Source organism: Pelophylax lessonae (genome assembly GCF_965119305.1).
Source record: "Pelophylax lessonae genome assembly, chromosome: 5".
NCBI lineage: Eukaryota > Metazoa > Chordata > Amphibia > Anura > Ranidae > Pelophylax > Pelophylax lessonae.
Window position 1 is genome coordinate 393,014,574 of NC_138772.1, and position 12,808 is coordinate 393,027,381.

Genomic DNA, 12,808 nt, shown 5'->3' on the forward strand with positions numbered 1-12,808 from the left:
ATTATTCATGTAACCTGTTAGTGGTCATAAGGCTAATCAGTGTATATCAGTAGTAGGAAAGAACATAGACAAAAGTGAAAAAAGCTAAAAAACCTGCAAGAAACGTATAAGCTGTTCAGGAGATTTGGAAGTGACAGCTACAGTCAGGTCCATAAATATTGGGACATCGATACAATTCTAATCTTTTTGGCTCTATACACCACCACAATAAGTTTGAAATGAAACAAACAAGATGTGCTTTAACTGCAGACTTTTAGCTTTAATTTGAGGGTATTTACATCCAAATCAGATGAAAGGTGTAGGAATTACAATAGTTTGTATATGTGCCTCCCACTTTTTAAGGGACAAAAAAGTAATGGGACAGATTAACAATCATAAATCAAACTTTCACTTTTTAATACTTGGTTGCAAATCCTTTGCAGTCAATTACAGCCTGAAGTCTGGAACACATAGACATCACCAGACGCTGGGTTTCATCCCTGGTGATGCTCTGCCAGGCCTCTACTGCAACTGTCTTTAGTTCCTGCTTATTCTTGGGGCATTTTCCCTTCAGTTTTGTCTTCAGCAAGTGAAATGCATGCTCAATCGGATTCAGGTCAGGTGATTGACTTGGCCATTCCATAACATTCCACTTCTTTGCCTTGAAAAACTCTTTGGTCGCTTTCGCAGTATGCTTTGGGTCATTGTCCATCTGCACTGTGAAGCGCCGTCCAATGAGTTCTGAAGCATTTGGCTGAATATTAGCAGATAATATTGCCCGAATCACTTCAGAATTCATCCTGCTGCTTTTGTCAGCAGTGACATCATCAATAAATACAAGAGAACCAGTTCCATTGGCAGCCATACATGCCCACGTCATGACACCACCACCATGATTCACTGATGAGGTGGTATGCTTTGGATCATGAGCAGTTCCTTTCCTTCTCCATACTCTTCTCTTCCCATCACTCTGGTACAAGTTGATCTTGGTCTCATCTGTCCATAGGATGTTGTTCCAGAACTGTGAAGGCTTTTTTAGATGTTGTTTGGCAAACTCTAATCTGGCCTTCCTGTTTTTGAGGCTCACGAATGGTTTACATCTTGTGGTGAACCCTCTGTATTCACTCTGGTGAAGTCTTCTCTTGATTGTTGACTTTGACAAACATACACCTACCTCCTGGAGAGTGTTCTTGATCTGGCCAACTGTTGTGAAGGGTGTTTTCTTCACCAGGGAAATAATTCTTTGGTCATCCACCACAACTGTTTTCCGTGGTCTTCCGGGCCTTTTGGTGTTGCTGAGCTCACCGGTGCGTTCTTTCTTTTTAAGGATGTTCCAAACAGTTGATTTGGCCACACCTAATGTTTTTGCTATCTCTCTGATGGGTTTGTTTTGTTTTTTCAGCCTAATGATGGCTTGCTTCACTGATAGTGACAGCTCTTTGGATCTCGTATTGAGAGTTGACAGCAACAGATTCCAAATGCAAATAGCACACTTGAAATGAACTCTGGACCTTTTATCTGCTCCTTGTAAATGGGATAATGAGGGAAGAACACACACCTGGCCATAGGACAGCTGAGAAACCAAATGTCCCATTACTTTTGGTCCCTTAAAAAGTGGGAGGCACATATACACACTGTTGTAATTCCTACACCGTTCACCTGATTTGGATGTAAATACCCTCAAATTAAAGCTGAAAGTCTGCAGCTAAAGCACGTCTTGTTTGTTTCATTTCAAATCCAATGTGGTGGTGTATAGAGCCAAAAATATTAGAATTGTGTAGATGTCCCAATATTTATGGACCTGACTGTAACTATCTGTTGTGTCTGCTCAAACCTGTGAGGTTTGAGAATGGATGTAGGAGGCAATACTCGAGAGCTGGAAACCCACAATGAAAAATAAACTCAGACTGAACATTTTGGTTGAGTTCTGAGCAATGTTAGAACCTCTGTCTTCTGGTTCTTAATATTGTGCTCCCTAGCTCAGTCACTGGATCGTAAACAATTCTTATCATCTTGGTGCAGTTAGCATTGAGGTGATCATGGAATTGGTGGGGTTATCTTAGTTGTTAAGGGTGGCAAAACAAAATGGCAAACCTTTTCAATGAAGAGTAAATATGTCTGCATTTTAAAGGATAACTAAAGGCAAAATATTTTTGGGTTGTGTATGGAGTTTAGAGGGATTAGAGCTGCTGTTAGGTTTTTATTGCTGCCTGTGCTATTGGGTAAAGTCTTCAATGGGGACACTAGTCTCTGGTGACCCTGGTGACAATAAAGGATTTCCTGATTTTGGAGGGAGTTCCTCTATTTAAAAAAAAAAAAAAAACATTCACAGGCGTTCAAATCCTCCCTTAATCTTAAAAAAAAGTTTAGCCTTTAGGACTGCTTTCATTCCAAGTGGCATTGTTGATCAGTACAATTGGATTGGATCTCCCAAATGGTGACACAGATAGCAATAAAAGTTTGAAAGAGGTTTCATCCCCTCACCACCAAATCCACATCTAGGGGAAAACAAATTTCTCCTGTAGTTATATTTTTATATTACTGTATGACTTACAAAAAGGTAGGCTAAACTTACTCTTATATTCCCTGAGAAGTAGATTTGTTGCATCAAACAGGCTTCTATAAGCCTTTACAGACTTGCTCAGCTGGTCCTTCTCTTTAGTAAGCGCTGCCATTTCTTGTTGTTTTTTGAAATCTAGTCAAAAATAATAACGTTATTGAAAAGGTTATAATTTACTTTTGTATAAATCTGTTCAAAAAGTCATTATGGTGCTATTATTACTCAATAATCAGTGTAGCACGATCAACCCAAATATACAAAAAACAACCAACCATATACAAAAAGTGCAATATATTGAGTTTGAACTTAAAACCCAAAATCACAGTACAATAATAGTCATAGAAATATGTCCCAATATGAATACACAGGAAAGTCCCCTGTACAATCCACACTTAGTGTGTGTTTATATTGGGGCGTAGCGCCAACAGACACAGCAGAACACAGATTGTTGTGCCGGGCTGGGCCTGGTACCATGTGATCGCTGTGACAAATCACAGCAATTGCATGTCTGTTGTACACAATGGCTTTCATTCATAGCTATTAGTGCGATTTCTGCGATTGGTCACAGTGATTACAGTGCATCGATACCATGTGATAGCTGTAGCCAATCAGAGCTATCACAATTGTACACAATGGCACATGAATGGATACCATTTATAAAAACAATTGCTTATAAAGTGAGCAGCACTGTAATAAGCAATCGTAGTGTAAAAAACAAAACAAAAAATAAACCCCGATCATCTCCCCCAGAGCAGTGCAATGGTGGTACTGCTCTGGTCACAGGATGTTTAAGAAAATAAATAAAAAATAATTGTAAGAAAGAAAAATAATAATTAAAAAAAAAAAAAAAAGTACATACTATATTTTTTTTTACAAACTGTCATCAGTCAGTGTCCCTGATTCCTGCCACACCAGTCATATGGTTACACTATACTGCTCTGGTGAAAGCATGTAAAAAAAAAATAAAAAACTGTGAAAAAAAAACATTTTATTTAATTTCTTCATTTTCAAACAAAATTGTAGCAAAAAATTACAACTTAAAAAAGCTCACCATGTGTTTTCCTAAATACCTACTTCAGTTTAGTAGGGTGTCTACTTTCTAAAAAAAATGTTATTTTGGGGCATTTGTACTGTTCAGGCATTTTAGGACTGCAAGAAATAAGATAGGCAATTGGTACTTCAGGATTGATCAATACCATAGATTGTAGAATATAACTTTCACACAGGCTAAATAATATACACTGATTTGGGTTATTTTTACCAAAGAAATGCAGCAGAATACATTTTGGCGTAAGATTAATTATTTGCCAAATATTTTAACAAACTAAGAAAAACATTTTTCTTTTTTCAAAATTTCCTGTAATTTTTCGTTTATTTAGCAAAAAAATTTAAAACCCCAGTGGTGATTAACTACCACTAAAAGAAAGCTCTATCGGTCTCAAAAAAAAAAAAAAAATTACAGTACATTTAATCTGGGTACAGTGTTGCATGACTAATAATTGGAATTCAAAGTGGGACAGTGCTGAAATCTGAAAATTTAAAAAAGGGGGGATTTTGGGACTTTAAATGAGGCGCACGGTGGGACTTTCCGTGCGTCTCCATCCCTGTTCAATGAAAGAGAGAGGTTGGGACTTTATAGCATATGATGGCTTATTTCCCATGGCCCATTATGCAGGATCAATTTACTCCCCACGTACTGCTCGGGGGTATTCTATGTATTTGACATTTCAGCCATACCTTTATACACCAGCTATACCATCATTATCAGTTTTATTTTATTATCATTATCATTACGTTTGTGCAGCGCCTCCCATGGTATCAGGGCATATTGGCTGGTCTCTTGGGGGACCCTATTGTACCTCCCGGGAGCTGCGATGCGTGCCGTGCGTCCTCCCCATCTCCCCATTCTTGTCTCGGGAGGTCGGGTGGGTGGTATTGCTACGTATCGGCGCCACGCTTCCGCCGAAGTCATTTTGGCGCCATTTCACCCGTCGTTTGATTGTCCATCTCAGTGAATATCAAACAGCGCACGGGACGGTCATCCCTCTGTGTTCTCCGTTCCCGAGGTGCTGTCATTGATACACAGTCGTGAAACTGGGTTCACAATGCGGGGCAAACCCTTGGTGGACACGGGGCACCATCTGCTTGAGTCTGGGACATTTTTTATAGTATTTCTGGCATATTCTTGTCACATTTTTTAATTTGTCTCTTCACCTTACTGCAATGGTCACCATTTGCTATGTTCTACTGCTTCTTTCAGGTCCTTTCCTATGCACATCCCTTCAGATCTCTTCCTCCTTTCCCTCCCCTCATCCTTCCTTTCTAGGTTCTCTTCACGTGCTCTCTCACTTTATCACATGGGTCCATATTCATTCTTGGTTTCACTGTTTCACTTGCCACACTTCCTATTCATCTCACTTCTCGCTACATCTACTCATTTTATTTTTACTTTCACCACGCTCTTTCATGAGCACGATGGCACTTTTTCATCCGTATACACTTATCTAATATTATACATTATATCCCCTTTTTCAGACATATCTACACATTTTTATATATATATATGTTTTATAGACATCTGTATACGGCTGCCATAATTATGGTTCTTTACTCTACACACTTGTGCCCACTCTCTATGTGTGCAGGGTGTCACACCCTGCTCGCCCACCTGTGCGCCCTCAGCTCCCATGGGAGACACCTAGGGCCTTCTCCAGATTCTATGCCACGATATGTGAGCTGCCAAGTAAGTTTGGGAGTTTTCTTGGGGTTCATTTCCTCTCTCCTCCCCTATTTTTATTTCCCCCCCCCTCATTTGCATGTATCCTCTTTGTGCCTACATTCCCTTTTGTTTGTTTATAGATTCCTACATACATCTACTCCTGATGAAGTGGCGATTTGGGTCAATGAAACGCGTTGAGGCTATGATGTTTATGACACACTATATTACTACTACATTTGGAATTTGTACTCCTTTGATGCTATGTATACCGTTCATCATTGTATTACGCTAGTGTATCAGCCATGTTGGTTAATTTGCAACTGTGTTTGGGGATTATTTTTACTCATTCATTTTTTACTTTCTTGATGAATATATTTATCATATATATCTTTTACTGCCATGTGTACAGGGAGTGCAGAATTATTAGGCAAATGAGTATTTTTGAGGATTAATTTTATTATTGAACAACAACCATGTTCTCAATGAACCCAAAAAACTCATTAATATCAAAGCTGACTATTTTTGGAAGTAGTTTTTAGTTTGTTTTTAGTTTTAGCTATTTTAGGGGGATATCTGTGTGTGCAGGTGACTATTACTGTGCATAATTATTAGGCAACTTAACAAAAATCAAATATACAGTATACCCATTTCAATTATTTTTTTTTACCAGTGAAACCAATATAACATAACATCTCAACATTCACAAATATACATTTCTGACATTCAAAAACAAAACCAAATCAGTGACCAATATAGCCACCTTTCTTTGCAAGGACACTCAAAAGCCTGCCATCCATAGATTCTGTCAGTGTTTTGATCTGTTCACCATCAACATTGCGTGCAGCAGCAACCACAGCCTCCCAGACACTGTTCAGAGAGGTGTACTGTTTTCCCTCCTTGTAAATCTCACATTTGATGATGGACCACAGGTTCTCAATGGGGTTCAGATCAGGTGAACAAGGAGGCCATGTCATTAGCTTTTCTTCTTTTATACCCTTTCTTGCCAGCCACGCTGTGGAGTACTTGGACGCGTGTGATGGAGCATTGTCCTGCATGAAAATCATGTTTTTCTTGAAGGATGCAGACTTCTTCCTGTACCACTGCTTGAAGAAGGTGTCTTCCAGAAACTGGCAGTAGGACTGGGAGTTGAGCTTGACTCCATCCTCAACCCGAAAAGGCCCCAAAAGCTCATCTTTGATGATACCAGCCCAAACCAGTACTCCACCTCCACCTTGCTGGCGTCTGAGTCGGACTGGAGCTCTCTGCCCTTTACCAATCCAGCCACGGGCCCATCCATCTGGCCCATCAAGACTCACTCTCATTTCATCAGTCCATAAAACCTTTGAAAAATCAGTCTTGAGATATTTCTTGGCCCAGTCTTGACGTTTCAGCTTGTGTGTCTTTGTTCAGTGGTGGTCGTCTTTCAGCCTTTCTTACCTTGGCCATGTCTCTGAGTATTGCACACCTTGTGCTTTTGGGCACTCCAGTGATGTTGCAGCTCTGAAATATGGCCAAACTGGTGGCAAGTGGCATCTTGGCAGCTGCACGCTTGACTTTTCTCAGTTCATGGGCTGTTATTTTGCGCCTTGGTTTTTCCACACGCTTCTTGCGACCCTGTTGACAATTTTGAATGAAATGCTTGATTGTTCGATGATCACGCTTCAGAAGCTTTGCAATTTTAAGAGTGCTGCATCCCTCTGCAAGATATCTCACTATTTTTGACTTTTCTGAGCCTGTCAAGTCCTTCTTTTGACCCATTTTGCCCAAGGAAAGGAAGTGGTCTAATGATTATGCACACCTGATATAGGGTGTTGATGTCATTAGACCACACCCCTTCTCATTGCAGAGATGCACATCACCTAATATGCTTAATTGGTAGTAGGCTTTCGAGCCTATACAGCTTGGAGTAAGACAACATGCATAAAGAGGATGATGTGGTCAAAATACTCATTTGCCTAATAATTCTGCACTCCCTGTTGTAACGCTCCGGCGATTGTTTAGTGAACTGGATTTGCAGCTGCAGAATTTCCACTCAGTAGTCGTGTAGAGATGTGTTGAATTACCATATCCAACTCTCCAGACTCATCATTGTGGCCCAGCCTGCCTCCCCATGCAAATATACAGAAACTCAGATAAGATGTTCCTGGAGTGATAGGTTGTATACGATAGTATAGAGGTGATGTGCTGAAAGGACAGGCGTGAGTAGTGATAGCAATGATAGGCACTCAATAGTAATGTTCTGGAGTGTTAGCAGATGGTGATAGATAGTATGCAGATAGGTTAGCAATCATGTACAATAACAGGTGGTGGGGGACAGCAGATGAAGTGTACAGGAATTGTTAACTCAGTGCAAGGATATAGATGGTAGTAGACTCAAGAGCTAGCAATCTATGTATCAGTGCAGATGATAGAAATAGTAATGCATAGATAGCAACAGTCTTTAGTATGCAAGAGTAGATAGTGTAAGTTGATAGGAAGGAATCCCCTGTGGGGTACTTATCACTAGTTGGTTTAGAGAGATGAGGGGTCCGGTAATGAGATAAGGATCAGGTAGCGAGGTACAGGATCAGTAGCGAGATACAGAAAATAGCTGGAGGCTTTGGCAGCGTCAGACAAGGCTGTGTAACAAGCGGTTTGCACGAACACCTTGTGAGTGAAAGCCGGCGATTGAAATAGCCGCTCAGAGCGGCGCCTAGTGATGACGTCATGAGATTTAAAGGGACAGGTAGCTATATGCGTTCCACCTAGCTGAAAAGGTGGGACGCAATGCAGAAGAAATGAGCTGGAAGGGTACCGAAGGTACCAGAATCTTACAGTACCCCCCCTTTAAGGCCGGCTCCGGAAGGCCTATAGCACTGGTCTCTCCGGGTATTTGGAATGGAACCTTCGTATAAGCCTGGGAGCGTGAACGTCAGAAGTATCCAACCAGGTGTCGTCTTGGGGTCCATAGTTTTTCCATCTTATGAGATATTGGAGTTTCCCTCTGTGGATACGAGAATCCAAAATCTCCTTAATCTCAAATTCTTCTCCGCCCTCAACTTGTACTGGAGGTGGAGGCGAGATGGTAGGTCTTATTCCTTGGTTGGGAACATGTGGTTTCAGTAGCGACACGTGAAAGATGGGGTGTATTTTAAGATCTGCCGGTAAGGTGAGTTGAACTGCAGCTCTCCCAATGAGCTTCTCAATTGGGAAAGGTCCTAGAAACAAAGGCCCAAGCTTTTTGCTGGGGATCTTTAACCTTAAGTTTTTCGTAGATAGCCAAACGAGATCCCCAATAGCATATTGAGGAGAAGGTCTTCTACGGAGGTCGTAGTACCTTTTTTGTTGGCTATGGGCATGTGAGATGGTGGTGTTAAGTAAACCCAGAGAGTCTTTTATTTGGGTAAGATAGTCAGAGGCTACTGGGTTACTTGATGGCAGGATGCGTGGTGGAAGAAGTGTGGGATGAAACCCATAGTTTAGGTAGAATGGACTTTGCTTAGTAGTACTGTGGGTTGCGTTATTGTAAGCAAATTCTGCCAGAGGGAGGAGGTCCACCCAATCATCCTGTAGGTATGAGGTGTAGCAACGCAAATATTGTTCAATGCACTGGTTGACTCTTTCAGTTTGTCCATTGGTCTGAGGGTGGTAGGGAGAAGTAAGTTTTCGCTCAATTCGTAGTATATGACATAGAGCTTGCCAAAACTTGGAGATGAACTGTGAACCTCGGTCAGATAAAAGAGTCTTTGGAATTCCATGTAGCTTGAACACGTTTCACTAATAATTCTGCTGTTTGCTTAGATGAAGGTAGTCTGCGAATAGAAATGAAATGTGCCATCTTTGTCAGATGGTCCACTGACACTAGAATGGTAGTAAATCCTTTGGAAGGTGGTAATTCTACTATAAAGTCTAAGGACACAACTTCCCATGGAACTTTGGGTATTGGTAGACTGCAAAGTAGACCAGATGGTTTTGTAGTGTCAATTTTGGACCTTGCACAGATGTCACATGAGGAAACAAATTTTTGTACAGACGTCTTCATATCAGGCCACCAAAATTGCCTGGTGAGCAAATTGAATGTTTTAGTCATACCCATATGTCCTGCCATAGGTACGTCATATGATAATTCCAAGATCTTGGTACGCATACCAGGAGGTATGTAGAGTTTGTCGTTAAAGTAGAGGAAGCCTTCTGCATCAGCACTTAGTTGTGGTGAATCCAGTCCTATACTGTGCAGAATCTCTTCCTTCAAGGAACGAACAACACCAATAATACGGTCATGGGGTATTATAGGAAGTGAAGGGATTTCGGCGCAGTTATCTTCGGTTAGCCGTGATAGCGCATCCGCTTTTTTGTTTTTGTCTGCAGGCGTGTAGGTCACTAGGAAGTTGAATCTTAGGAAGAATAATGACCAACGTACCTGCCGGTGGGAAAGAGTCTTGTTGGTCTGAAGGTATTGGAGATTCTTATGATCTGTATATATGAGTATTGGCAATCGAGTACCTTCAAGTAAATGTCGCCAATTTTCTAGTGCCAGTTTTATGGCAAGCAACTCTTTTTCACCCACTGGGTAATTCACCTCTGTGCTACTTAGTGATTTAGAGAAAAAAGCAACTGGGTGGAGTGGTGAAGTATTCGTTGGTCGTTGGGAAAGAACTGCTCCTACAGCCATATTTGACGCATCTACCTCCAGGATGTATTGGAGGGATGGGTCTGGATGGCGTAGTATGGGAGCAGAAGTGAAGCTTGATTTTAACAAGCGGAAAGCTTTATTTGCTTCTTCAGACCATTTGAATGGTTTCTTTACACTTGTAAGTTGTGTGAGCGGTCTCACAATAGAAGAGAAGTTCTTGATGAACTTCCTATAGAAGTTTGAAAATCCAAGGAATCGTAATGCCTTACGAGTTGTTGGTACAGGCCAATCCAGTATACACGATATCTTGCTCATATCCATCTTGATACCGTTCTTAGATATGATGTATCCTAGGAATAGTACTTCTTCCTTATGAAATAGGCATTTTTTCAATTTTACGTATAAATTGTGTGCGAGTAATCTGGATAGCACAAGTCTTACATGTTCGGACAAGGACTGAGAATAAATGAGTATATCATCCAGATATACCACAACACAAACATCAAGTAAGTCTCTGAAGATGTCATTTATGAATCGCTGAAATGTTGCGGGAGCATTACACAACCCAAAAGGCATCACTAGATATTCGAATAATCCATATCTGGTTCTGAATGCCGTCTTCCACTCATCCCCATTACGGATTCGGATGAGGTTGTATGCCCCTTTTAGGTCCAATTTTGAAAAGTAGGTAGCTCCGCGCACTTGTTCAATGAGTTCGGGAATGAGAGGTAAAGGATAGCGATCCTTTATCGTAATGGTATTTAATTGCCTATAGTCAATAATAGGCCTGAGACTTAAATCCTTATTGCGGACAAAGAAAAGTCCTGCAGCTGTGGAAGAAGTAGAGGGTCTAATAAACCCTTTCGCTAAATTCTCATCCAAGTATTCCTTGAGATGAGAAAGTTCATCCTGAGAAAGAGGATAAACATGACCGAAAGGTAGTTTACTATTAGGGAGTAGATCAATAGAACAATCGTAGTCCCTATGGGGAGGCAATGCTTGAGCATTTTTCTCAAGGAAGACTTCAGATAGATCCTGATAGCATGATGGTGGTGTAATTTCATCCGACACCATGGACAGGATTTTTTTATGAGATTGGAGGTTACACGTGGTCTCGCAGTAGTGAGAGGGGAAGGTTAGAGTCCGTGTTTTCCAATCAATGATTGATTGATGTATGTGTAACCAAGGAAGTCCCAAAATAATGGGAAAATGTGGTGAAGGTAATACATCAAAAGTGGTGGTCTCAGCATGAGACTCGTTAGCAGTAGCAAGGAGTGCTTGTGTCTGATTGGTAATTGGACCAGAAGATAACGGAATACCGTTAATAAAACTAACAGAGACAGGTTTAGATTTTGAAATAATAGGTATTTTATTTAAAGTAACAAAACTAGTGTCAATGTAGTTCCCACAAGATCCTGTGTCGATCATAGCCTTGGTGGTGATCCTATTGTGGTCCCACTGTAAGGTCAAATGAATAAAAAGATAGGGATTAGAAAAAGAAGTCGTTAATCCCCCCAGCAAGACATGTGAACACTCACCCTCTTTTTTGCGGACAAGGGGACAGACGCTTATCAAATGATCCGGGGAGGCGCAGTACATGCAGAGATTTTCAGATCTTCTCCTAGCTCGTTCAGTAGACGATAATGGTGGGCGTATGGTTCCTACCTCCATAGGAGTAGGGTCAACGGGCGAAACCCGAGAAGGATTGGATAATGGTACTCCCATTTTCTCAGCCTTTCTTTCTTGCAGTCGCCTGTCAATATTGATGCTGAGTTGTATTAAGGCATCCAAAGTGCCAGGTAAATCCGCTCGGGCGAGCTCGTCTTTAACGGCTTCTGATAACCCGAGTCTGAACTGGGTTCGCAAAGATGCATCATTCCACCCTGAATCAAGGGTCCATCTTTTGAACTCTGCTACGAAGTCTTCAACAGGTCTCCTTCCTTGTTTTAAAGCCCTCAATTGGCTATCAGCAGTACTCTGCCTATTTGGGTCTTCATATAAGCTAGCGAGTTCTGCTAAGAATAAAGGATAGGAGTTAAGAAGAGGGTCATTTTTCTCAAAGAGAGAGTCTGCCCAAGCCCGTGGATCACCCGACAAGTATGAGATAGTGGTGCAGACTTTAATTTGGTCTGTAGTGTAAGTACGAGGTTTTAAATTAAAAAGCAATTGACATGCGTTTTTAAATTCACAAAATTTTTTCCGATCACCTGTAAACACTAGAGGAGGGTTTATTTTGGGCTCACGAGGTTGAGCAGCAGTGAGCTGTGAAACACGGGCTATCTGCTGTCTCAAAGTCTGATTTTCATTTTTCACTTCAGCAAGGGAAAGGATTAATGCATCTACTTTTTGTGTTAGTTGTAACACATGAGTGGCTAATTCTGCTGAATCCATTTTTTTTTTCAGGTTCGTGCAATCTGTAACGCTCCGGCGTTTGTTTAGTGAACTGGATTTGCAGCTGCAGAATTTCAACTCAGTAGTCGTGTAGAGATGTGTTGAATTACCATATCCAACTCTCCAGACTCATCATTGTGGCCCAGCCTGCCTCACCATGCAAATATACAGACACTCAGATAAGATGTTCCTGGAGTGATAGGTTGTATACGATAGTATAGAGGTGATGTGCTGAAAGGACAGGCGTGAGTAGTGATAGCAATGATAGGCACTCAATAGTAATGTTCTGGAGTGTTAGCAGATGGTGATAGATAGTATGCAGATAGGTTAGCAATCATGTACAATAACAGGTGGTAGGGGACAGCAGATGAAGTGTACAGGAATTGTTAACTCAGTGCAAGGATATAGATGGTAGTAGACTCAAGAGCTAGCAATCTATGTAACAGTGCAGATGATAGAAATAGTAATGCATAGATAGCAACAGTCTTTAGTATACAAGAGTAGATAGTGTAAGTTGATAGGAAGGAATCCCCTGTGGGGTACTTAT

The 12,808-nt window shown here is 41.1% G+C and overlaps 1 protein-coding gene across 1 annotated transcript in view; it reads right to left on the reverse strand.

Moving 5' to 3' along the window:
* The window catches only part of SMCHD1 (structural maintenance of chromosomes flexible hinge domain containing 1), a 1,054,086-nt gene that overhangs the window by 166,365 nt on the left and 874,913 nt on the right, over positions 1-12,808 (reverse strand). The window contains exon 40 of the mRNA XM_082259552.1: positions 2,555-2,674. Within this exon, the coding sequence (XP_082115678.1) occupies positions 2,555-2,674 (120 nt within the window). The remainder of the gene's footprint in view (positions 1-2,554; positions 2,675-12,808) is intronic.